At 31.2% G+C, this 26,069-nt stretch overlaps 9 protein-coding genes across 9 annotated transcripts; 4 read left to right on the top strand and 5 right to left on the bottom strand.

Annotated features, from left to right (window-relative positions):
* Positions 1–34: 34 nt before the first annotated feature.
* SAPINGB_P003325 (uncharacterized protein) lies at positions 35–1,098 on the bottom strand (the record flags this gene model as incomplete). Its single annotated transcript, XM_031998043.1, has 2 exons — positions 35–968; positions 1,016–1,098. 2 exons carry the CDS (start codon positions 1,096–1,098, stop codon positions 35–37), a joined length of 1,017 nt encoding a protein of 338 aa, XP_031853934.1.
* A 2,446-nt stretch (positions 1,099–3,544) lies between these two features.
* Positions 3,545–4,410, top strand: SAPINGB_P003324 (uncharacterized protein; the record flags this gene model as incomplete). Its single annotated transcript, XM_031998042.1, has 2 exons — positions 3,545–3,575; positions 3,629–4,410. The coding sequence occupies 2 exons, from the start codon at positions 3,545–3,547 to the stop codon at positions 4,408–4,410; spliced, it is 813 nt and encodes a 270-aa protein (XP_031853933.1).
* Positions 4,411–4,428: 18 nt separating this feature from the next.
* Positions 4,429–7,273, bottom strand: SAPINGB_P003323 (uncharacterized protein; the record flags this gene model as incomplete). Its single annotated transcript, XM_031998041.1, has 2 exons — positions 4,429–4,491; positions 4,562–7,273. The coding sequence occupies 2 exons, from the start codon at positions 7,271–7,273 to the stop codon at positions 4,429–4,431; spliced, it is 2,775 nt and encodes a 924-aa protein (XP_031853932.1).
* Positions 7,274–7,617: 344 nt separating this feature from the next.
* SAPINGB_P003322 (uncharacterized protein) lies at positions 7,618–8,303 on the bottom strand (the record flags this gene model as incomplete). Its single annotated transcript, XM_031998040.1, has 2 exons — positions 7,618–8,190; positions 8,235–8,303. The coding sequence occupies 2 exons, from the start codon at positions 8,301–8,303 to the stop codon at positions 7,618–7,620; spliced, it is 642 nt and encodes a 213-aa protein (XP_031853931.1).
* A 3,671-nt stretch (positions 8,304–11,974) lies between these two features.
* SAPINGB_P003321 (uncharacterized protein) lies at positions 11,975–12,460 on the top strand (the record flags this gene model as incomplete). Its single annotated transcript, XM_031998039.1, has 1 exon — positions 11,975–12,460. The coding sequence occupies one exon, from the start codon at positions 11,975–11,977 to the stop codon at positions 12,458–12,460; it is 486 nt and encodes a 161-aa protein (XP_031853930.1).
* A 1,249-nt stretch (positions 12,461–13,709) lies between these two features.
* Positions 13,710–14,134, top strand: SAPINGB_P003320 (uncharacterized protein; the record flags this gene model as incomplete). The annotated part of the gene is made up of 2 exons (XM_031998038.1): positions 13,710–14,042; positions 14,120–14,134. 2 exons carry the CDS (start codon positions 13,710–13,712, stop codon positions 14,132–14,134), a joined length of 348 nt encoding a protein of 115 aa, XP_031853929.1.
* A 1,591-nt stretch (positions 14,135–15,725) lies between these two features.
* Positions 15,726–18,823, bottom strand: SAPINGB_P003319 (uncharacterized protein; the record flags this gene model as incomplete). The annotated part of the gene is made up of 4 exons (XM_031998037.1): positions 15,726–17,540; positions 17,596–17,744; positions 18,613–18,724; positions 18,788–18,823. 4 exons carry the CDS (start codon positions 18,821–18,823, stop codon positions 15,726–15,728), a joined length of 2,112 nt encoding a protein of 703 aa, XP_031853928.1.
* Positions 18,824–20,487: 1,664 nt separating this feature from the next.
* SAPINGB_P003318 (uncharacterized protein) lies at positions 20,488–21,780 on the top strand (the record flags this gene model as incomplete). Its single annotated transcript, XM_031998036.1, has 1 exon — positions 20,488–21,780. The coding sequence occupies one exon, from the start codon at positions 20,488–20,490 to the stop codon at positions 21,778–21,780; it is 1,293 nt and encodes a 430-aa protein (XP_031853927.1).
* A 53-nt stretch (positions 21,781–21,833) lies between these two features.
* SAPINGB_P003317 (uncharacterized protein) lies at positions 21,834–25,505 on the bottom strand (the record flags this gene model as incomplete). Its single annotated transcript, XM_031998035.1, has 1 exon — positions 21,834–25,505. The coding sequence occupies one exon, from the start codon at positions 25,503–25,505 to the stop codon at positions 21,834–21,836; it is 3,672 nt and encodes a 1,223-aa protein (XP_031853926.1).
* Positions 25,506–26,069: the final 564 nt, after the last annotated feature.

Here is a 26,069-nt window from a genome sequence, read left to right as displayed (position 1 = left end):
CATATAAATGAATATATATATTTCAAATCAAATTTTATATTTTGCAAAGTTTAGCAAGACAGCCTTCTAACTGCAAATACGTTGCAATTCCATCTAAAATTCTCATATGTGACAATCCTATGATTTTGATATAATTTAATTTTTTCTTTTCAGACAGATCCTGAATACTTTTGGTCACTTTGAACATTGTAGATATAATGTCAACTGCGCTGTATCCTTTAGCCCATAACTTTTTTAAAGAGATTAATGCTTCATCAATGTTTTGTTTGCTGCAAGCTTTAATCATTTCTTGAACAATTAGTGGATGCGGTTGATCCACGACTTTAAAGACGTTATCAGCATTAACAAAATCGAACCCCGAAACTGTAGATTGTAGATTATTTATGGCTTGTCTCATATCTCCTTCGGCTGAAAAAATTAATGCACTAATGCCATCGTCACTAAATTTAACATTTTCCAGGTTAATTATTTTCATTAATCTTTTGCAAACTTGCTCATCTGAAAGTCTTGCAAAACGAAGAATAGCACAACGAGACTGAAGAGGTTCTATAATTTTGTTAGACATGTTACATGCAAAAGCAAAACGAGTAGTTTGAGAATATATTTCCATTGTTCTCCTAAGAGCTTGTTGGGCGCCTGCAGTCATAGAATCCGCTTCATCTAATATAATAATTTTTTGTCTGCCTGGGGGAAGGTTAACTTTTTTTTGAGCAAATTTTTTAATCGTTCCACGAACAACTTCAATTCCTCTTTCGTCTGATGCGTTAAGCTCTAATACAGCTTCTTTATATGAGGTTCCAAGCAAAGCCCTAGCTAAACAATGAATTGAAGTTGTTTTCCCAATACCAGGCAAACCCGCGATAATCATATGTGGCATATTACCATCTCTCGAAATTGCTTTTAATCTTTCTATTGTTTCTTCATTTCCAACAATATCATCGAGATAAATTGGTCTGTATTTTTCAACCCTTAAAAATGTTAAAATAGAATTTTTAAATAAATTAGAATTGCGTACCAAGGGGATTCGCTGCTATTTACTTTATTAGTTGAAATTTCATTATTTGAAGAATCGCCGGTATTAGGAACAATTTTCATCATATCTTTAAAGGTAAACTGCTAAAATTGAAACAAACAATTTGTGCATAAATAATGTCTTTAGTACACTTTAAAAAAAATTTGGAAAAAAATAGATCAGATCAGATACTTGTTCGCCTCAAGAAGCAGATTAATAAATATGCTTATATAAATTTTAATTCTAGAAATAAAATAAAATAAAATAAAATAAAATAAAATAAAATAAAATAAAATAAAATAAAATAAAATAAAATAAAATAAAATAAAATAAAATAAAATAAAATAAAATAAAATAAAATAAAATAAAATAAAATAAAATAAAATAAAATAAAAAAAAATAAAATAAAATAAAATAAAAAAAAAAATAAAATAAAATAAAATAAAATAAAATAAAAAAAAATAAAATAAAATAAAATAAAATAAAATAAAATAAAATAAAATAAAATAAAATAAAATAAAATAAAATAAAATAAAATAAAATAAAATAAAATAAAATAAAATAAAATAAAATAAAATAAAATAAAATAAAATAAAATAAAATAAAATAAAATAAAATAAAATAAAATAAAATAAAATAAAATAAAATAAAAAAAAATAAAATAAAATAAAATAAAATAAAATAAAATAAAATAAAATAAAATAAAATAAAATAAAATAAAAATAAAATAAAATAAAATAAAATAAAATAAAATAAAATAAAATAAAATAAAATAAAATAAAATAAAATAAAATAAAATAAAATAAAATAAAATAAAATAAAATAAAATAAAATAAAATAAAATAAAATAAAATAAAATAAAATAAAATAAAATAAAATAAAATAAAATAAAATAAAATAAAATAAAATAAAATAAAATAAAATAAAATAAAATAAAATAAAATAAAATAAAATAAAATAAAATAAAATAAAATAAAATAAAATAAAATAAAATAAAATACTGAGAAGTGTCATCATTATCATCAGCGCAACATAATACTGTTTCTTTCTACCACCTCACATTCTTTAATTGCTTGATTGCAATTTTTCTTCAAATACAATCATCTGTCACTGATATTTTATAAGTATTTAATCTTGATAACTGACAGTCGTTATTGTCTATTACTGCACTGAAAAAAAATACTTATCCTTGGTATTTCTAAGTACGTAATACCATGGGTATGCTAAAAAAAAAAAAGAAATCAGCCAAGTTATCAACTTGAAGGAATTAACCAGGCCGCCAGGATAAAAAATCTTTATAAATAAACATTTCTCTTCGTTTCACACTATTTATACTTATATTGGATAATATGCATGTGTTCTTAATCACCTATTTATCATTGTTAATAAATCCTTCTTTTTTGTTCTTGAACATATATATATTTAATTTGCATATTGTTTATTCTGATTAAGATTATACATAGACCAGCTAATATTCTAGGTCAAATAAGATTAAAGGTGAGATGAGAAACAAACTGAACCGATGGAACCGGATTACTAAATATATTTAGATACCTAAATTCACTTAAAATAACACAAAACTTAATATAATAGATAACCATATGATGAAAATTTGTCTAACTATAATTCATTCTTTAAATATGGGCTCAATAATGATTAATCCTAATTCCTAAGAAAACAAGCATATCCTAATTTATTTGTGTTACAATTTTTGTATTTGTCTGCTAATTGTGTCAGAAACAAATTTCAGTGAGTTAAGGGTAGGTATAGAAGTTTCTTTCCTAAAAATATGTGGAGACCCTATGAAAATGAAATTTGGTGGCATAGTTAACATAAAAATATAAATTAACTTACAAACTGAGCTATACTTGAAAAGGGGTTTTTTCAAATGCAGTTGTGTCCACTAATAAATCATATTATACCTCAAAGGCCGTTTATTTTTTTAAAAAAAGTAGTAAATCTAATTCATAACGTGAAACATTGTAATAACATTGACAATACTAGTGGCAAAAATAATATGACTGAAAAGGTAACATGAAGTTGAAAATAGAATATGATTATATTGAAGCATTGTTATTTATTATGTCAATGGTGGGTTTATAAACAATTAGTTTCAAATAAACTTATGCCGTGTTCATTAAATCAGTATACCGTATTAAAATTCAAATTCAAATTTCGTATGAAATATATTGTGTGAACGTGGAGAACCTTTTTCGTTTCATAGTAAGATTTGCTAAAAGAATATTAGATAAAAAATAATTATAAATTAAGTCGAAGATACTGAAAATTTTGAACCATATGTGTGATGACCACGTCGATGTTTTGGGGCTTGGCTTAAACTTTTTTGCAGATGTGAATATTCCTTTAAATCTGTTTCATCATCAGGCTATGTATGATATTTAACAGTTAAAATATGAACATTGTTTATTTATACAAAGAAAAACTTACGTTTTCTTTAGTATCATAGAAAGTTTCATTATCATCAAATGAGCTTTCATTAAATAAATGGTTCGAAACATTCCCGATATCTCGATGTTCTTCAGACAAATATTCAAGTTTTTCGGTGCTCCCGTCAAAAGAAAAATCATTGTAAGCAGAAGTATCTTTAGTTTTTAGGTTATGATTCAACGTTTGATAAACCCTTAAACTCGAGTTCTGTTGTTGATGTTGTTGATGTTGTTGATGTTGTTGATGTTGTTGATGTTGTTGATGTTGTTGATGTTGTTGATGTTGTTGATGTTGTTGATGTTGTTGATGTTGTTGATGTTGTTGATGTTGTTGATGTTGTTGATGTTGTTGATGTTGTTGATGTTGTTGATGTTGTTGATGTTGTTGATGTTGTTGATGTTGTTGATGTTGTTGATGTTGTTGATGTTGTTGATGTTGTTGATGTTGTTGATGTTGTTGATGTTGTTGATGTTGTTGATGTTGTTGATGTTGTTGATGTTGTTGATGCTGTTGATGCTGTTGATGCTGTTGATGCTGTTGATGCTGTTGATGCTGTTGCTGTTGCTGTTGCTGTTGCTGTTGCTGTTGCTGTTGCTGTTGCTGTTGCTGTTGCTGTTGCTGTTGCTGTTGCTGTTGCTGTTGCTGTTGCTGTTGCTGTTGCTGTTGCTGTTGCTGTTGCTGTTGCTGTTGCTGTTGCTGTTGCTGTTGCTGTTGCTGTTGCTGTTGCTGTTGCTGTTGCTGTTGCTGTTGCTGTTGCTGTTGCTGTTGCTGTTGCTGTTGCTGTTGCTGTTGCTGTTGCTGTTGCTGTTGCTGTTGCTGTTGCTGTTGCTGTTGCTGTTGCTGTTGCTGTTGCTGTTGCTGTTGCTGTTGCTGTTGCTGTTGCTGTTGCTGTTGCTGTTGCTGTTGCTGTTGCTGTTGCTGTTGCTGTTGCTGTTGCTGTTGTTGTATAAACCCTTGATTAATTAAATTCAAATAAGCATACATAAAATTCGATAACAAAACCTGTTGAAGTAGTGGTCGTCTTGGGTTTGCTAACTTTAAATGAGAAAGTCGATAAATTGCGCGTTCGATATGCAATGGGTATCTATGATGCATCATAACTAATGACTTATCGGACATTTGATGTGGTGGTATTTGATAAGGTGCCCCATAATATGCGGCTGCTTCCGCAGTGTATACCACTGTTTGAGAAACATTTGAATTCTTAAAGTTATTTGAAGTTGATGTTTCGGATTTATCTTCATTAATTGATTCATCAGGAGATTGTGCTCGAGATTTTGACCTATACCGACTACTTCTTTTTTCAGATTTTGAAGACTTAATACCAGAAGATTTTGAGCGAGTCGAGTTTTTGAATCCAGTATCTGAAGAAGACTGCGAGTTGGAATGATATGACTGATCCGGAAGTAAATTTTGGGCTTTTATTTTATCATTAGGATCTGTTATGCAGTTCGCATATTCATCTTTTTGTTTTGTAGATGAGGAAACTACTTTTTTTTTTAAAAAAAAATTAGATAATCGATCTTTACTAGAAGACGAAGATGGCTCGTTAGTTTCCTGTGCACTTGGCTTAAGTATAGGTGATTGAGAAGACGCACGATTTAAAAATCTGTCCGTAGAAACCTTCCCTGAGTCAAAAGAAGAGTGTGGCTCTGAGTCTGTTGGAATTTCATCATGTAAGACGATAAGTTCTCCTGAGTTCTTGAAATTAGATGTTTGAGAATTTGAAACGGTATGATTAGTATTGTTATTAGTATTACTATTACTAGGAGTACCGCTAAATAACCAGCTCCACGTACTTCGCCGAGTCTTAGTTTTAAGTTGAGATTCCTCTTCTTCAAAAATAGGAGAATCATAATTAGTTATAAGTTCTGACTCGCTCTTATTAATTTTATCAAATTTATGGTGTTCTTTGAATGGTTCTTCTTGGTTAAAAATACTATCCCTTTCAATATTTAACAAAATTTGAAAATTATCAGCTGGTTGTGTTTGGTCAATTGAATTCGACATAAAAGGATTCGATTGATGAATAGAAGATAGTGAAGGCAAATTTTGGGATATAAGGGATATTGGATTTTCTTTCTGCTTATTTAAATCTGTTACTTGTAAGTTATCCTGATTCAAAGTCGAAGCTGAGTTTGAGATTTGATCCTGCTGGATTGTCGTATTTCTGGAATCATTATCAACAAACTTAGATCTTTGACAATTTTCTTTAACGTTATTGGTGGTTGTTTTTGTTGGTAAAGTAACTATTAATATCGGATCAGTATCCTCAATTTTAGCTGAACCAACATGATTTATATGTATCGCATTTTCATGGCTATGAGTAACTGTCGAAAAATTAACTGAATTGCTGTTAATCGATGATTCTAACTCTGAGTTAAAACTGAACGTTTCATTAAACTGTCTTTTTTTTTCATCCAAACACGATTTATCTGAAACTTTTAATTTTTGAAAATTATCTATTTTTGATTTACCAGAAATATTATCATCTTCCAGTTCATTTGAGCTTTCAAAAGATTTATCATGCTTCAAATTAAACTCTGTTTGTTTAACAGAAATTTTCTTCTCATAATGTCGTTGATCATGATTACTACCACTAAAATTATTTTGAACTATATCCCGCTTTCCACGTCGAATAAAAGATTTATTATAGCGGGTTCGGGTAGATCGTCGAAGAGAAGATTTTGGTGCATGAAGAATAGGAGAGTCTGTGTCAATGGAAGCTGTGTCAGAGATTGAAGGTTGGGACCTAGATGCAATAAAATTTACCGGATCTTCAGAAGAATTTGAGGAGGAATTTAAATTAGTAGTCATGGAAAGAGATCTAGCCAATTGAAATGGATCCATGGCAAGGCTTTCTAGTTCTCCAAAAGTTCTCAAGTGTTTAGAGAGAGATTCAATAGTCGGGTCGAATTGGTCTATTAAAAGGTCTTTAGATTTTCTTTTTTCTAATATATCAGCACCATCGGTATATCCCTCTTGATCTTTTATCTGCCTAGAAAGACGAGAATTTCGCCTTCGAATCTTAACTGTGTTGGCTTTAAATGAAGAATTTTCTGTTTGTTGTAAAGAGGAATCTGATACTGAGGCCTTGATTTCAGCCATTTTATTTTGTACAAATGTCTTCCATTCTTGAGGTGCCAATTCTGGATGAATATGTGCTGGAACCCATAATAGTTGAGAAGCATGTGTCGCATCAATTTCCGAATTTTGGTATTCAGAATTAGAATGATTTTGGTCTGTGTCTTTTTGAAAATCAATCGAACTGTTCGAATATTGTCTTGAGTTAATGCTAGATTCAGAATTTGAAAGATAGATATCTGACGTATAATTAGGAAGATCTGGATCAATAGTAGAAAGAGCTCCTATGGATAGACGCTTCAAAGTTTTAACCGCATTCATTTCTTTGGCAACAACTGCTGCAGCTACTTCGGCATTTGTTGATCCACACTTTGAAGAAACACCAGAAACTGTATTCGATCTGTGAGGGGACCTCAAAAATTCATTCGATTTAACGTCTTGTTCTGATGAAGCTTGAGCCATAAGTTTGAATTTTTCAGATTTAATGTCCTGTGGATTGGTGGTGCTGTTAAAGGGTTTGTCATGTTTCCCTGAATCAGAAGAGATAGAACTAATAGCAATTTCATTTGAAAGCTCTAAATTTAATGTAGAATAATCGGAAGTATTGGAACGTAAAATTCCATTACCTCTGTAATCATTCTGCTCATTTAGTGACAATGAAAGATCAGCGTTTTGGGGATTAACTGGAACTTGCTTAACATTCTGTGATTCGTTATTATTATTAATCATTCTAAATAGACGGCATGTATTATAGAAATAAGAACAAGCACATTTGAGTATAAAATATTAAAAGGTGGTATCAAAAAACTTATTCTCACTTGCTAGGTTCAAAATTTAGTCAAAAAAAATTATTGGATCTGCTGCGTCTTTAAAAAAAATAAAGATCTAATTTTACTAATAAAAAATGTGGCATTAGTATTAAATAATATATATTGGGTTAGGGTAAAAATAATCCTACGAGTATCTTCAATGTTTTTGGACTTCATATGTATCAGTATTTTTCCGGAAATAATTTTTTATTGAAAAAGTGTATATTTTGCTTTTTATATTATATTATAATTTATTTCAAATTTTTAACTAGAATTTTCAGCAATTTGATTGCTTTCTAACTGTGGTTTTTTACTTGTGTTATCTTGGTGCACATTTGAAAGCAGTTTTCTTGGTGGAATCACATTTTCAAAGGCTAGTTTCCAATCTTTGGTTACCAGCCATTGAAGAAGGATTTCAAAAACATGATTTGTAGTGAGAACACGACGTCCAGAAATTTTAATGAATTCATCTATAGGAAGCCTTCCAGTTTGAATGCCTTGTTTTTCTGCTTTATCCTTACACAAATTTTTGTATCTTCCCTTGTCAACAATTCCACCTATTATATAGGTCCTGTGAGGTTCTAAGGTTTCAATTAAATTAGATGAGTCGGAAGAAAGGTATACCCAATTTTTAAGATCTTCTGGATCGTTCGGGAAATGATACTCTTCTTCTAGGATTTCAATGTTTTTCCATTGTAAATGCTGATTTCTCATTACCGTGGTAAACCGCTCTTTTAAAGATTTATTAAATGATGAAAGTTTAAGATTTACATATTTTTCCGATTTCTTGTTGTCAGAATAGCATCTAATAATTTGTGATCCGAGCGAATTTAATTCCTAAAAAATATTAGAACAAATCAATAATAGCTAATTAAACTTACCTCTGGCTTCATCATTTCATCAAAACCACAATCAATAATAACATCAAGTTCAACATGATGTCTAACCATTAAACGTTTTTTTGTGTTATTACACTCCTCATCAAGGTCATTTTTTTCTTGATTTAATCTTCTTTTTGCAAGTTGTTTTTCCCTTCGTTTTTCTTTTTTCTTCAAATTCCATTCTTCCTTTTTTTCCTCAAGTTTTTCACGTCTAAGTTGGCGTTTATAAGCCGATAAAGTCATACCAAGAGGAGGAGGATTTTTTCTTTTGCTATACTTTGGGTCAACAAGCATTGAATTTTCTGTTTTTTTATTGATGGCAACATCTTCTAAATCATTTCCAATTTTCTTGCATTCTTCCAACGTAACCTCTTTGTTATTAAAGTTGCTCGTGTTTAAATTAATATCACCCATTCTAGTTATTTTTAAAATGAAAACTCATAATTTTAAGTAACAAAAATACAATGTTAATATTATAATAAAAATAGAGTTGTTTGTTTGCTATAATTATAGCAAACAATTACTTGTATTCGTTAAAGAAATACCTAAGCATAAATTTAGTCAGCATCTAACATCTAATAAAAATAACTATTGTGGCCAAGATGACATAATCACTGTTGAAAAAAATGAGTGGGAAGCCCTTTTATAATTATATTAAGAAGATATTTTTTGAATTAAATTTATGGTGGTGATGAAAAATCTATATCGAACTACGAATTACCTAATAGAGTAAAACGGTAGTATAATGTAGAACGAGTGTGTTTAGAGCTTATTACTTAAAAGATAAGACTATAGTCTCAATTCATATAATTTATAGGACTAGGTCGTAGTATGTAAAGAAACAGAACAAATTAGATCGTAAATATAATCAAAATTATCTGATGAAAAAAAAAAAAGCAAAAGCGTTTATTTAAAAAAAAAGGCAGAGATCCTTATATAGCCAAATAGTATGGCGGCATAAAGTATTATGCTAAGTAGATGATCCTGGATGGATGTTAATTTTGTAACCATTTGTTGAGCAGTGCAGTGCGTTAAACCACAGTTCTTTATAGGAACTCTTTTTTACCACCATAAAGGAATGTCTTTATCCTGGCCAACATAAAATGCTATTTCACACCCTCTTGCATTTCGCTTCTCCACACTATTTTTTTTTTAAATCTCTTGAAATATCAGTAGCCAGTTTTACAATGGAAAAAAATACTTGATGCACACACTTCAAATTTCAAATTCACAACATGAAAATAAATAAACCACTTCGCCGCTCAACACGAATTGCTGCTACTTCTAAAAAATTAAAACGAGAATTTGAAGAATCTTCAACTGTTAGTGAAGACAAAATAAAAATACCAGATCTATCACATAAAAAACAAAAAACATATTCAACACCAATTAAATTTCTCCAAGTTGGGGATAGGCTTCCTGAAATTGTGCTTCAAGATCAAGATGGAAACGATGTCAATTTCAAGCATATAGTTGAATCTCATTCTAACATTGTTATTTTTGGTATGGATTTTTTATCATGTTTATAAAAATTATTAATGGCTGGGAAATTTTTGCAGTTTATCCTCGAGCAAGTACTCCAGGTTGCACTAGGGTAAGAATCGACCTATGAATATAATTTTCATTTAAACAAGTTTAACTCTTATTCCTTTTTTTTAAAAAAAAACAGCAAGTTTGTGGATTTAGGGACAATTATAAAAGATTAAGTGAAAAAAAGGTGCAGATTTACGGTGTTTCTGCCGATTCTTTAAATGCACAAAAAAATTTTTCTCTTAAACAAAAACTTGACTATCCTTTATTGTCAGACCCAAATTATAAGCTCATTGAGTTGCTAGGTGCAAAAAAGTTTCCTAGAGGAGCCATAAGGTCGTACTGGATTTTAAAAGATGGAAGAATCGTTGTTTCAAGAATAAAAATAAGTCCTGAAGAATCATTTAATGAAGTTGTTGACTATTTTTCTTAAGTTATTTGATGATTTGAAATGAATAAAAACTATTTTTACTCATTCTCATGTAAATGGAATAATCATTTTGGTAAAATTTGCTACCATCGCCATTATTATTAGTTTTATTGAAATATCAGAAATCGAATAATAAAACTGATTATTGTTTTTTTAATTTCAAAGTTAACAAATACTTAAAATATATTTGTTAAACACAAATGACAGTATGATTTGGATTGAGCATAGCGTAAACATAACTACTTCAAAATGGCTTTTTTCGGTCAGATATTGATCTCATTCATATTGGAAAATCAAGAAATGAAATCACTATGCTGCAAAATGAATTTAGTAATATTATCAATGCACTCAAGTTGGTTTAAATAAAAAATTTCAAAATTGTACTACATCTCATTTGTTGTTGTCCAAGAGGTTCTGGGAGGACCAACAGAAGCTGCAATAAAATATTTCTTATTCTACAAATAAGAGCGATAAAATTGTTGAGATTAGAGGAATAAATACCCAATACTCCAGATAATCTATATCTATATAAAGGTATTTAAGTGCTGAAAAAAATTTCATATCTGCCATATTGCTTGGAGTTTTTCGTGTAGTTACTTATTTTTTCCAATATCTCATTCCTTAACTATTTGTTTTTATTTAGATTCCTGTTGAAATCACATTACGAGAAAGTCTACCAACTCCAAAGATTATTAACCCCCATGTAAAGTTGAAGCAAACATGATATTATCTCCGGGTTGAATTTCATATTTTTCTTCGCCTACCAACTCCCAATCTGCATCATTGATGAGAACCAAAATCCCTGGTCGACTTTTAAAACGTTAATACATTTTCAGTCTAAATTTTTAATTTGCTTACATTGTTTCATTTTGCAAAAACATATCTTCTTTGGTATGGTCTATTTCATTACGCTTTAAATATGTTATTAAATCATTGATAGTAAAAATATCATATGAAAATTCCAGATCTAAGTCTAAATGTCGTCGGTTGTTAAACAAAGTCTCCAAACCCCCGCTTATATTTTTATATTAGAGCAATTATTTTTAATAAATTTTATCGAGTAACAATTTTTCATACTTAAATTCGATTCTAATCCTCATTTTCTTTAACTAATGAAACTATTGAAAGAAAAACAGATATTCCGCTGGTTTTGCAAGGAATATCTTATCAAAATAGAAAAAAAACCGAAAAATATTTTGATCGATTTTTTTTAGTGTTACCCTACTTCTAAACATTAAACCCATCAACTCTAAATTTAAATTTTTTGGGATTGTTAATCAGAAGTTACTGTTTATTACTTTTTAATGTTCCAAAAATTTCAATGATCATTGAATTGATTTGAAAATATTACAAAACGCCCAAAATCAAACTAAACCCAAACCCTAAACATAACAAAATTTAAATTTAAATTGTCTAAATCAAATTATTTTTTCGTCATTATTTCGAGTGTTGACAACCTAATTTATTTAAGAGGTAATATCATTTGATATTAATTATAATATAATATAAAATGAAATTGATATCATTTTATTTTTTCGTTTTTTCTTCCTTGTTAGTTTTAGCTTATTCATCTACTGAAAAAACGGGTCTTCCCACAACAGAAAGCATTATTACTAACGTTGTGTTCCCTGACACGAAGAACTCTAAAGATCTTCCCGAGTTTGTGAATGACAAAGAAACAAATGTTCAATTTCAATTCACGAACAATGGCGACACACCAATTCATATTGCTGGATATTTTGGGTCATTCTATTATAATAAGAAAGGTATAAGAGAAAAAATGCCATATGCTAATCTTACAACTTCGAAGATTGGCCCTTTAGCTATTGAACCTGGAAAATATTCTACATTTGATGCCAAAATAGTGGTCAATTTACCACCTGAAGATTTTGATCTTATTATTTCATTTTTCGTTGGACTTCAAGGGGAAGTGGTTGTTATTGAAAACAAGCCTTTGAAAGTGACTATTTCGGATGCACCTGTTAGTTTTTTTGATCCAAAATTTTTATTTGTTCAATTGATTTTTACTCTTACCATTGGAGCAATAGGATTTGCAATTTATTATTTTGCATTGGTTCCATACATTGAAGATTCTTTAAATACTTCTAGAAAGCAAAATGTCTCCAAAAAAGTTAGTCAAGAAAAGAAGAAAAGTGTTAACCCTGGTAACAAAGGATACGATGAATCATGGATCCCTTCTCACCATTTGAAACCTTTATCAAATACAGAAGGGCTCACCTCAAATAAGTTGAAAAAGACATCTTAAATCTAGAGATCTCTAACTCATTTTCTTTCATATAATTTGAATATGGACAATGATAATGATTTCACCTTGGCTCAAGCTGATAAGGATTTGAAGATTGCAGTACTGGAAAGTGCATAGCTTTGCTAATACTTTTCTCATAGTATTTTAGTATATAAAAAATGGCAAAACAAACATTACAGTTATTATTATTATTATTAAATTATGCAAAGTTTATTTTTTTTTTTTTTTTGGAAAATGATTCAATCAGATCTTTGATGTTCGGTGACTGAAACGTAGACTAATAAGTATTTGATGCCAGAAACACAACACATATTGTCGTCAAAGTGGGCTTTATTAACTTAAATAGTGAGTTAAAAAAAGAAAAAAACGAATATTCTTTCCTGAGATTATTGGTCCATCCAAAAAGACCAAAAATCAAATCTGTAAATAAAATTAGGTTATTTTTTTCACTGACCAGAACATGATAAAACCTTTTATAAAGCTATTTGAATATCGTAAAACTTCACATATTTGCAAAACCAGCCTTATCAATAGAACCAATCCACGGCAATAACAAGTCTATCGAATTAAGGCTTATTGTTTTTGTTTATATTATGCTACTCTTCAAAATAGAAACTTTGCCTCTTCCTCCTTAGATAATTTTGTTTATATTAATAACCTACAACCAAGCCGGGCTTTGTCATCATACTGAAATCTAGTCCTATAAATTATCTGAGTTGAGACAAGAAACTTATATCTTAAATTGTAACTCTTGTGACCCTCTTCGATAATTTTTAGCCAAATACCTCTCACTATCACTATGAATCAAGAGTAATGTAGGGGCTTTCCTTATGTCAGCCTAGGCCACAAAAGTAACAAAAAATGTAACTAACTACCTGAGCTATCCGTACGATATGGCGCAAAAGCCTAAATGCGGGGACAATTATCCCAAAATAAATAGGAAATTTTGTGATCTTAACTCAACTTATTTTTAAATGTAAGTTGAAACTTTCAACAATTAGATAACACACCTAATATCTTAGGCGGGAAAATGATAGATTCTTATATAGATGAAAAATCATCTCATAGACAGCTTTTTTTTAATAATTTAAACTCTTTACATACATCAGAAGATAATTACAATTCAGCGGGTGAAAACAGCACTCACACTAATCACAAAAGTTTATCTTCTCTTACTGTTGAATCTGATGATAATAATTTAGACTCAAAATCCTCCATTGGCATTAGTTCCTTAGCATATAATCCAATAATGGGCACTGAACTAGCTGCTACATTTGCTGCTGCAAGAAATCAACATTTTAATGCCGCCGCTGCTGCCGCCGCTGCAACTGCACCAGCTACGGTTACTCGTGCCTCTACTTGCCCTTCTTCTTTACCACCTACTTCCACTTCCATAATTTCCCCAGTTGCCAATGTTGTTGCCTCTTCTTCTGGTTTTGCACCAAAAGATTCTTTTGTTAATACTTTAGTTGAAAATTATAATACTACGGTAAAGAAAAACCAAAATTTGTCTGATAATAGCATATTAAGTCGTCATATTAAGAAGGACTCTATACTAAATGATTCTTCTGGTGGTGCAACAGTAAGCTTAATTCATGAAATTGACAATTCAACCGGAATTCACTTTAACAAACCAGTTTTAAATCCTAATCCTACTAGTCTATCATCTTTTAAGCCACCATCTTTACAAGCTTCTTTAAATTTATCTAGTTCAATGAAAGAAGCCCGAGAGGAACCTTATCGAAAACATTTAAAATCAACAAGCGGAGGAAATTTAAACTCCAATAACGCTTTATTCGAGTTTCAAAATGGTCATTCAACGGTATTAAACTCTGAAATAAAAGGCAAGCCAAAACCAGCTTCAGAATCTATAAATACCTCAAAGTTTGGTTCATTTCCTTCTCATATTTTGGAACCATCTTCTATATCTAAACGAATATCTAGCGAGAAAAATCACGAGGAATTTAGCTCTGCTTCTTTTAATAACAAGCCCTCAATGGTCACCGATACCTTTAATAGAAACACAAAAGGTTTAAGGCATTATGACATAACATTAAACTCAAATGAAAAAACTCAAATTTCAGTTGAAAATAATAAGAGTCGAAATGACCAACAACAACATATGAAGCCATTACATATTTCTATATCATCCCCTAGCTTTAACCAATTACTTAATAAATCGACATTTTTTCCCGATGATGTCCCCGGTTCTATTTCAAGGCGAAAATCTTTATCATTCGAACCTTCTAATTTACTTGATAATTCCCATAAAGATTTTTTCAATGTTCATGTTAAAAAGAAAAATACTGTCGTTTCGGATGTTCTCCCTTTGAAATCTGATGGAGTTCCACATCTACCTAAAAATTGTGAGGCAAATTTTTCCAATAATGTTGAAATATCTTCAAAAACAAAATTTCCGACGGAAAAATCTTACAGAAGTGAGGCTTTATATTCAAGTATTCAAAAGATAAAGAAACCGACTTTACAAAAACAAGGCTCAAATTATTTTTCTTTAAATTCACCAGAACCTCATTCAGACAACTCTTCTTTATTTTCATTTTTTCCTGAAGAAAATTCGGATATGGGCTTTCTGTCTACTTCAATCGCTAATTTATACCACTATTGCAACCCTGTAAAGCAACGTTTATCCTTACTTGAAGGAATTTCGGATTTAAAATCACATATCTCGGCAACATCTATGTCAATTGAAGTAGCAAGTGTTGAAGAGGGTTTGAGGTCACAAATTTTAGAGTTTCAGCTCTCGTTATTTCAACTTCGAGAAATGCATAGGCAATGTATTAGAATGTTGTATTCTTTTATTTCAGAAAGTGAAAGATCTGCTTTAAGTGTGAATAAGCAATTTTCAACTTTAAGAGAGCAGATGACTGGGTTTACTATAATTGACTCTTTAGAGTATAGAATTGAAAGCGTACAAGCCATGATCGAATCTAGGACAAAAAAATTAGAGAAAATTAATAGTTGGGTGGCGAAACAAGAAGATATCTTAATCAAAAATAAAAAGCGTATTCAAAAATTTTGGAAATTCGGACTTTTATTATCCTCTTTGGGGTTGTTCCTAATTATTGTTATTTATCTTTTTTCAATAATTAATTTATGTACCTGATTTAATTGTGCTGTGAATATACAAAATTTGTCATTTTTGACGACTAAAATTGAAATGATTAACAAAAATTTAATTGCAGTTTTCAGTCTCTAGTTTATAAAAAAAAACGACGACATATATAACTTCTCGTTGTAAAATAATTTAATTTGGTTCATAAGCTTGAGTCAGTAATTTAAAATGATCTTTTTCTTGATTTGCGAGAGGCCCCGTTAAATCACTTAGAATTGTAGAAACCAAAAAATAATTGTTATATAAAAATTTTTCTTGTTTAGTAGAACCTTGCCTTTTTCCAATTTCATGTCCATTAGGACAAAAAGTGGAAGTACTAAGCTTTGTTAACACACTTTCAAATTCATTTCTCAATCGTAAAACCGATCTTGCAACAGGCTCACTGATACTATCTTCATTTTCGCAAAGAGTTAAGATTCCAGCAAGAAAGCTGCTAAATGCTTGGGTGAGAGGGTGTGGTACAAGAGCAGCCGATCCTAAACTTCCATTTGAATCACCAGTGGATGAATCCGAAATATATGAATGAAGGGATGATCTCGACGAAGATCGATGAAGTGACTCACAATGAGCATCCATAACAAGTTGAAATTTAGGCCATAGATTTAAAAGTTGTAGATTCAAGTAGTCTTCCATTACTGGAACCTTTCTATGTTGAAGCTCAAATTCTAATTTTCGGCAAAGACGAATACATATCAAAATTCCAAATGCATCGTATGAGTCATTTGTCAATATATCATTAGTATATGCTTGTCCCAATGAAAATGTTTTTTGAAAAATGGATTCAAAAACCTTATTAACACTTTCGCCTGCTTTAAGTCCAAAAAAATCTTGAAGAAATTGATATTCAACGGTCACATTGTCTAAAAGCGCAAAGTTGAGACTTCGAAATCCAGTCTCAATGTAATATAAAAGGTGATTGTTTCCATTTAATGAACTGTTTTCCGCCACATGTGCCAGAAGAACACTAGGGTCATCTGAGCTGATAATATTGGCACGATTACCCAAATTTACAGAATCCATTAATACTTGCATAAATGTTTTGTCCTTTAATGTAGACCTAGAAAAAAGCAATCCTCTTTTGCTTCCTTCATCAGATCCAAGCAAAACATTTTTCTGAAAATGATGAATGTTTATTTTCTCCAAAGATTTTGTATATCGATAAAAGTAACTAAAGTAATACCATGACATCGTGTTAATGTATGCTTTAAGTATATCTTTTGCTAAGCTTGAATGTTGAATTTTTAAAAAGGTATAAAGGTCTCGAAACATTAATAAATCTTTTTGTATAGCCTGCGAATTTACACCGAAAACACGAAGGGCTTTAATTTTGGAACCCAAAAAGTCTCGGATTCGCTCCACTGCCTTTCTTGATATTACCGAGAGTTGTTGCTCAGCAGCTTTTATTGCAACAAATCCACCACGTTCCTTAAGCATAATTTCCAGCTCATTATGACGTTGCAATATGTATTTAAGAGCTAAAAGCCACTGTAAGGATACCTCACCATCGGATATTTGCCGTACAATGGAGGGAGGTATAATAAGAGCTTCAACTATAGGGGCAAGTTTTTTTTCGGTATTCTGAAAAACAATTAATTTTTGATTAAGTGAACGTGACCGTGCTTCTAAAGTTTCCATATCAGAAGAAAGAGAATTGAGGCTCTCATAAAAAGAGACTAAGTATCCTTCCAAAAAATCTAAGTTTTTATCTGAAAACTTCAGATCATGATGAAATTCATCAAACTTTGAAAAAAAGGGTTTAGAGGACTTTGAATCGATAAGAAGTTTAAGTTTTTCTTGAGGATCTTTAAATGCAATGCCGTTTTTATAATCATTCGTCAAATAATATAACGATGAAAAATTACAAGTGCAATTAAATTGAAATAGATTATCAATAAAAACAGTTTCAAGGCCTAAAATACCTTCCTGATCTTTAGAGTTACTGTTATTCTATCAATTGTTAAATTATTTCAGTTATCCAAAAATCAAAAATTTCAATACTTACTTCACAAATATCTGGACCAAGAAATGTTTCTAGTAATGTTAAAACGTCAACATACGACTCAATAGACCCTGTTGGTGGATGTCTAGATATAGAACGACGTGATATTCTATGGGGAACTGATGCTGTTATGCCATGAGCTTTTGATTTATCTAAATTTTTAGAAAATTTAGAATTAAAATTAGAATCGCTTCCGAAAGCTTCTGAAGCATCAAAATTTAAAGTGTTTTTTAGCATATTTTACAATGAGAACATATCCACAGAACAATATTACAGTAATAAAAAAGATAATGTTAGTAGAAATTTGCACTAATAGAAGTTAACTTCATCTGGCTTTCACTATTTTGAATGTAGGACCTCTTTACATATTGTTACAGATCAATTATGTAACAAAAAGTTGAAAATAAATTAAATAATTAAATAGTATTCGGGTAAGGGTTACAAAAAAAGTGATTTGTCAGATAAGATTAAAAAGACTAGCCCCTCTTGCTGTCTCCTACATACCATTTCTCAAATATAAGCTAACTTTATGTTACATTAATATTTACTTATGTAAATATAAATATAAATAAAAATTAAAATAGACAAACATAAAATCATTCCTATTTTAATTTGATTGGTATATTGAATATTAAATTATTTTTAATTTTTCATTCATTAACGTAATCTTTAAGTTATTAAAACTAATAAGCTGAGCACTTCCAATTTATTGTTAAAAGTTTAGTTATGGCAAATTCACAAAACATTTCAAGACAGAACAATACAAATAACAGAGAACCTAACGCTTACATAAATGAGGATTTAAGGGAGTCTGTTCCAGATGATCCACCACCTCCCTACAGTGAAGTTGCAAATGGAAATACAGAGGTAACGGCTGATGCAAACTTCCAAAGGCCTTTTGTTGCATTAAATCAACAGTTTGAAAGGGCCTCTTCTGCTTCTTCTCAAGATACAAATTTACCTCCACCAATACCTAGAAGGCCTTTACAAAGACCCTCTAATCCTTCAAATATTCCATACCATGGAGGTTCAAGCAATAATGTAACATTTGATAGTCATCAGGAATCACAACAATTTCAAAAGCCACAAAAATCAAGAGTTCCATGGGCCTATCCTCCAGGGTATTGGTGCCCTAAATGCAATAATACTGGTATTAAAATTAAAAATGGTTTATCATGCCAAGACTGTTACGCACGATTTGCTCGTCAGCATGCGAATATATACCAATCATATTCGAATACCTCGTCTTTTTCACCGTGGACGTCTCAACCTTCCCGTGATCCTACAATTAGGTATGGACCCTCTCCAATTGTTGTTCAGCCAGGTGATCCACGGATAGGTGGAATTTTATGTGGGAGATGTCGTGGAAAAGGTGTGGTATGGGATTTATTAATGGAAAGTACTTGTCCAACATGTAAAGGGGTTGGCAGGCTTTTTTAATGATTAAATTAATTTTCAAAATAAAAAGAAAGATTTGGAAGGTCTTCTATGATTTGTGTAACTTGTTTATCAGTAGCATCTGTTGTATTTTGGTAAGGACCAAGAAAAGTTGGATTAACTAGAGAAGGTCCTGATGCATCTAATCCGGGACGCCTCAAAAATTTACCAGACAAATGCTTTTTCACAGAATCGTTTCCAAAATGTTTTGAGCCACGATTGGAAGCAATTGTTAGGGTGATTGGAACGTTTAGTTGAAAATTTATGCCATTTTCTAAGTTACAATTTTCATTTTCATTTTCATTTTCATTTTCATTTTCATTTTCATTTTCATTTTCATTTTCATTTTCATTTTCATTTTCATTTTCATTTTCATTTTTATGCAATGTGCTGAGTTTTTTTTTATTAGTAGGATTTTTTTTTGTCATTATAATTGAGTACCTCTTGGTATGAAAAAATGGTTCTGACATCCATACCGACCAGTTTCTTTTTTTTGATGTTAAAAGTATATGGTCTTGTTCTTTCCATTGTTCAACAATAAAATTCATCTCCTTTTGAATAGCATCTTGATGAACTTTTTTTGTCTTGTAAACTGTCGAACCCTGATAATCATTAAAATGAAAAAACTGTCTGTTTGGGCAAGTTAATTTATTGTACCATTTTCTTGCATATCCAAAATCGTTAAGAATATTCTCCAGTGCTTCATCTGGTAAAACATTATAATCTTGTACTTTTGAAATCTGCTCCAATTCCTCAAATTCCATTAGTTTTGTTCCAATTTCTAATAATAATTGATTTGAATATGTTTTGGTTTTGTTATTCTTGCTATCCAATGTATATTGTTTTATCATTTCAGAATTGACATTAGTAGCAGGAGGTATAGAGGAAGAGCTTTTGTTCTCTTTATTTGTTTCCAAAATTTCTGACATCAATATACTAGAATTTTTGATCTGGTAGTTTTAATATCCTCAAAAAAATAAAGCATAACGCATAACGCATAACGCATAATGAATAGTGAATTATGAAACCTTCTTGGTAATGTTTATTTATTTAATTCTCAAGCCTGAAGGCATATCTGCAACTGCATTTAACCACTAGTAGCAGAAGTAAATTAAATAATGTTTATTACAATTACAGTTACAAAAATATGCTTAGTTACACAAACTTGTCATCTTTAATCGAGATACAAAGACCTTTAAATGGTTTTCCAGTTAAAAAATTGTTGGTGTTAGTAATGTTTTGCAAATATATGGTATACAAACCTGTTAATTGGTTATGACCAAACTAATTAGGTCTAGTATCAGTTTAGGGTTCTACTAAACCCGGTTTTTTATAGCACGGGAAAACCCGTGCATTCCTTAATATTTTTTCTTACAATTAAAAACTTCCCCATAAATTCTCTTAACTGGTTTTATTTTACCTTTTACAAAAACACACCAAAAAAAATATTTACTTACTATGTCAAGAAAACTCATTTCAACAACTATTTTTTCGCCGGAAGGGGTCTACTATAAGATCCATGAAGTTAATTTTTCCATTAGAACTCTTGCCACGCTGTCAAAAGGTCACAAAGATTTATCATTGGATCAAATAAACAACTCTGGTAATTCAAATAAAAATAGCTCACTCGATTCTGCCGTCAGTTTTTCAGAAACAACTGAGAATCAAAAATTAAAAAGACGTCGAACTCGATTCACTGATACACTGAATAAAGGCCCCAGTTTTGATGATTTTCTTCGCGGTCGAATCAACCAAGATGATTTAATGAGCATTGATCCAGTAGCAGCTTCTCAACCAGCAGAACATGTTAAACTTCCCTCTTGGCTCAAAACACAGATTCCTAAAGGATCAAATTTCAGTAAACTTAAAGATGATGTTCGTGACCTTAAACTTCATACAGTTTGTGAAGAGGCACGTTGCCCTAACATTGGAGAATGCTGGGGAGGAAAAGATAAGTCTAAAGCAACTGCGACTATTATGTTGATGGGTGATACATGCACTCGAGGATGTCGTTTTTGTTCCGTTAAAACAAACCGTACACCCCCTCCTCTGGATCCTCAGGAACCAGAAAACACGGCTGTTGCAATTGCAAAATGGGGGTTGGGTTATGTGGTTTTGACAACGGTAGATCGTGATGACTTGATTGATGGTGGAGCTCATCATTTTGCTGATACCGTTAAAAGAATTAAATCAAAGGCTCCTCACATTTTGGTTGAATGTCTAACTGGTGATTTTCGTGGTGATAAAAACATGATATCTTTAATGGCGAATAGTGGGCTAGATGTCTTTGCTCATAACTTGGAAACTGTTGAGGATTTAACGCCTTATGTTCGTGATAGACGCGCTACTTTTCAACAATCTCTAGGTGTTCTTAAATACGCCAAAGAGTCTAACCCTAATGTAATCACAAAAACTTCAATAATGCTTGGGTTTGGTGAAACTGACGAACAAATTGATGATGCTTTGAAGAAATTGAGAGAAATTGCTAATTGCGACATAGTCACTTTTGGGCAGTATATGAGACCTACGAAGCGACATTTAAAGGTTGTGGAATACATATCTCCAGATAAATTTAATTATTGGAAGAAACGGGCCATGGACATGGGCTTTATCTACTGTGCAAGTGGTCCATTGGTAAGATCATCTTATAAGGCAGGTGAAGTTTTTATTGAAAACGTTTTGAAAAAAAGACAGCTAAAAGAAACTTTGAGAAAAACTACTGGAGAGATTAACTCTTCTAATATTCTGTAAATTTGATTTTTTAATGTTTAAATGTCAATGTGTGCCTGTATCTTTATTATCAACTATAGCATTTCTGTATGAGATGGAAATTCAACAAATTCTCTTGCCTTTGTTTCATCAGGAGCTGCATCACCAAAAATAGAATCGAAATCGGTCAAGAAAGACGTAAGAACAGAAGATGATATATTTAATGTCAATGCAAATACGATGCCAACATTCCTTAAGTTCATCTTATTTATATCTTGATGAGCAATGACCTCGGTGAGAAGTGAGCATAAAACACACAGTAGATCTCTATTTTCACGGGGAAGTTCTTGAACTAGTGATTTAAGTTTAAGAATTTTAGTTGTAACATTAGGGATTTCAACGGCATCCCGAAACTCTGGTGCAAGATATGAAGACAATATTAAAGTGGGTATTTCACGTAGATAAAGTTTTAACAAACCTGCAACAGCATGTATATCGTAATAGATATCACTGTTCACCAAGTCCACATCATATTCATTATTAAATCTTTCCTTCAAAAGTCGAATAGTTGCAGTCGAGCCACTGAGTCTAAATATTCCTTCTTCAAATATAGCATCACGAACTTTAAGTAATTCAATACATCGATAAACTATCGATGGAACTCTGCAGTGATGAACATCTTTATACGAAAGTTGAACTGCTTCATTTAAAGGAATTCCAAATATCCGTTTTGATGTCCCATCTGGCAAAGCTGAAGACGAACTGAAATTAGAAATATCATTCAAACCATTAATATTTGCTTTATTGTTATTATGATCTAAACTTCGAATCTCCTCGCTGTTAGAAGTATCTGTAGAATGTGAAAATGAGTCATCTAAATTACTATTAAGATGTTTTTGAACATTTTTCTCATAATTACTTAAATTTTGAGAAGTCTGAGGAGTGAGTTGCTGAGGGCGAGGACTTAACAGAGGAGTCTGAGAATGTAGTTGTGAGCATGAATCAAAATTTGCTGAAGGTAGGGATTGCTGTTCAACAGAAGAATAAGGAGTTGACTGAAATTCATTAAATGAATGGTCCGAATTCACAGCAGAGGTGGCATATGAACTTAATCCGGTAGTAGGTGGATTTATTTTGTTTCTAAAAGAAAAAAAACTTTTCTTTTTTGGTTTTTTGCCGTCTTTAAAATTATCTGTCTCATCAGCATCTACAATTAAATCAATAGGATCCATTAAATTTGTGTTGCTAGCGCTATTTACGCTGTGAGTTGTTGCAGCACTTCCTGTTGGCCGAAGATCATGAAAAAGCGATGACTCATTGCTAATTTTGCTGGATGAATCTGTCAACTTTGTTGATGATAAAGTATTTTTATTAGGAATACTTTTGGTAACTAATTGGGTAACGGATATTGGTGATATAGGACTGTTGGTCGAAGTTGTGCCATTGATGCAAGGAGGAGGGATATTCGATAGTCTAGAATTTTCGTCTAATTTTCCAATTCGATGTGTTGGAGAAGTTAGTTCTTCCAATACTGTTTGTGAAGTGTTGAAAAGTGCATTGTTTGTAGTAGGTGTGAAAGGCATTGAACTAGTCAGAGAAGAATTAGTATATTCAGCAATTGCTTCAAAAAGAGCCTTAATCCAACGATCTCTATCTTCATCTGATTCAGCGCATAACACATGACGAATATAGCTCTTCTTTTTGTGCTCCAAAATAAGAAATGCGTGCCGAAAAGCCTTCTCAACTGACTCTTCAGGATTTAAATCATTTTCATTCTTAGCTTGTCTTCCAATTTTAGCATTTTGTAACGATATAGAGCCTTGAAGCTCTCCACCAGGTTTATCATAATAATTTAACAAATCATCCTCAATAACGAAGTATCTGACTTTCCAAACCTTAATTTTTTTCCCGCGTTTAGTTAAATACCCTTCATATCGAGATAGATTATCTGGAATATCCATTGGATCTATCGCATCTGTCGAAAGAAATTCACATAATACATTTGCAACCGGCAAGGATATTTTTGTTGAAAGCAAAAAAGAAAAATATGATTCAAGAGCTACTTTGCGAGCGTCCACACGAGTGGGAGCATGGGATTGAAACATGGATTTTTCTGGAAGCTTAGGCAAGTTAAATGAATGCATAGATGGTCGAATGATATTGTCAAGAGCTTGAAGAGCAGTGTAATCTTTCATAATCTTCCACAGTTCTTTTCCAGAGTCTCGGTCTAAAGCACTAATTATAGCAATCGGATCTTCACGACGAGATCTGTAAATAGGCTTAATCTTCCCTATAAGTGTGCTTATTTCAAGAGAAATAGTGGATATATTTTCTGGTTGTACGTATAAAACAGGTGATCTTTGAACCGAGGAATTGGAACGGCGCGGAGATACTTGGTTGCTTAAAGTTTCTTCTTCTGTAGATAAAGTGTGCGCAGAAAAATCAAATGGACTCTTTGGATTGACAGAGGATTGCGGAGTTTTGGAAATACTAGGCGATGAAACCATTGATTCTAAAGACGGTGATCTCAAAGGGGTTACTGATAGATTTAGTGTTTTATTAGTTTCACTGTTTGTTGACTCATTAACAGTGGCAGACAAAACCGATTTAGTATCAGGTTCTGATGGAACCATAATAGGGGGAGGTCGGTGTTTTATTGTTGGTAAATTTGTACTTGAAAGGTTAGGAAATTGCGAATCAGTACTCTGCAAACGCGTTTCAATATATGGATTATTTTCTTGAATTGCGCAGTTACCTGCAACATCTTCATTATTTTCACAACTGACTTGAAACTGATCATCAAATGTACTTTTTGACCCAGTTTTTATTAGAGACAAAGCTGAAGATGATATCTTCTTTGATTTTTCTTCTTCAAAACTATTGGAGGTATTGGTATTGTTGTCTCTTAAGATATTTGAAACTTCGGCGACCGACGAAAATATTTCATTTTTACTAGGTTTTCGAGAAATTTTAAACGTTGTCGACGATAAAGATGAGGTTTTATTTAAAGCAGAATTTTTAGAGCTATTGTTATTTTCAATGCTATTTAACTCTGAGTTAGATTGCTCTTTCGTAGTCTTTAAACTTTCCAATTGTTTAGCTAATTTTTCGTTTTGGTCGACGGCATTATCAAAATCTCTTTGGAGATCAAAAATCATTGTTCGTTGTTTATTTACTAATGTCCATAATTGAGAGTTTTGATGTTGCACTTGTGATAACTGAATGAGCTTCTCACTTAAAATGTTTTTAAGTTCACTAAAGGAACAGTTTTCCAAAGAATATGAAGATATTACAGGCGAATTCCCTGTAGTTACCACATTGACAGAATACTGAGAAGTGGCTGATAAAGGTTGTTCGGGGGGGGCAACAGAAGAAGGTGTGGTAGGAATTGAGTTTGGCAGGCTTTTTGCTGTTTCTTCCTTTCGAGCAACAAGAGAAGTTTGAGAATTTGTTTTGCTATGTGTGATATCAAGATCATAATTCGATTCGTTATCATCTTGTAAGCTAATTTGATCATCTTCTTTTTCGTATCCATTTTCCGACAAAAATTCCGAATTCACATATGTACTTCTGTTGTCGTCAGATGAAAATGCTGTTGTTTCAAGATTTTGAATAGTAGTAAACTTACTATTATTAGATGAATCGGGATCAAAAAAATTAAGATTTTTCAAGGATGATTGAGTGTCCAATATTAAGGGAGAACGAAGCCCCGATAAATTTTCAGCTGTTTTTTCTTTTTGAGGCGAGTCGATTGTTATTGAGTTCATAGGTTTAGTTGATGATGACATCTGTTATGCTATATATTAAATAGACTGAGATAAAATATTTTAAATAAGATTAAACCTGTCAAAAGCAGAATTATGTCTGATTACATAATCACATATGTTTGCTTCATTAATTAATGGAGTTAAATTAAATTAGGTTAAGATACTATAAAAGATTAACCACCAAATATCAATTAAGTGGATTATTTTAAAAACTTATAATTTACTCAAATAATATTCTATTAATATTAATGAAATTATTCAGGCCTTTTTACAATATTTTGTAGGTAAAATTAAGTTAATTTAGTTAATTCAAGTTATAATTAACTTAATATTAAGTTAATCCAAGTTAAACTAAAACCTCCTTTTAAATTTTGAGTTAGGAATCACATTTTACAATTTTCTTTCTTACTGATGGCTAAATGAGAGTGTATCTCCCACAAAATTTTAGGTTAAATCAAAAATGCTCTGATCATGTTTTAAATGTGAGCAAAGCAAACCATAATTTTTAAGTAAAATTTTAACTAATATTGAATATTAGGTTGAAAATAGCGTCAGCTTAAATAC

This window comes from Magnusiomyces paraingens (genome assembly GCF_902498895.1).
Source record: "Magnusiomyces paraingens strain CBS 517.90 genome assembly, contig: contig3, whole genome shotgun sequence".
Classification (NCBI taxonomy): domain Eukaryota; kingdom Fungi; phylum Ascomycota; class Dipodascomycetes; order Dipodascales; family Dipodascaceae; genus Magnusiomyces; species Magnusiomyces paraingens.
Note: the sequence above shows the minus strand (reverse complement) of the source record. Positions and strands in the feature narration are given on the sequence as shown.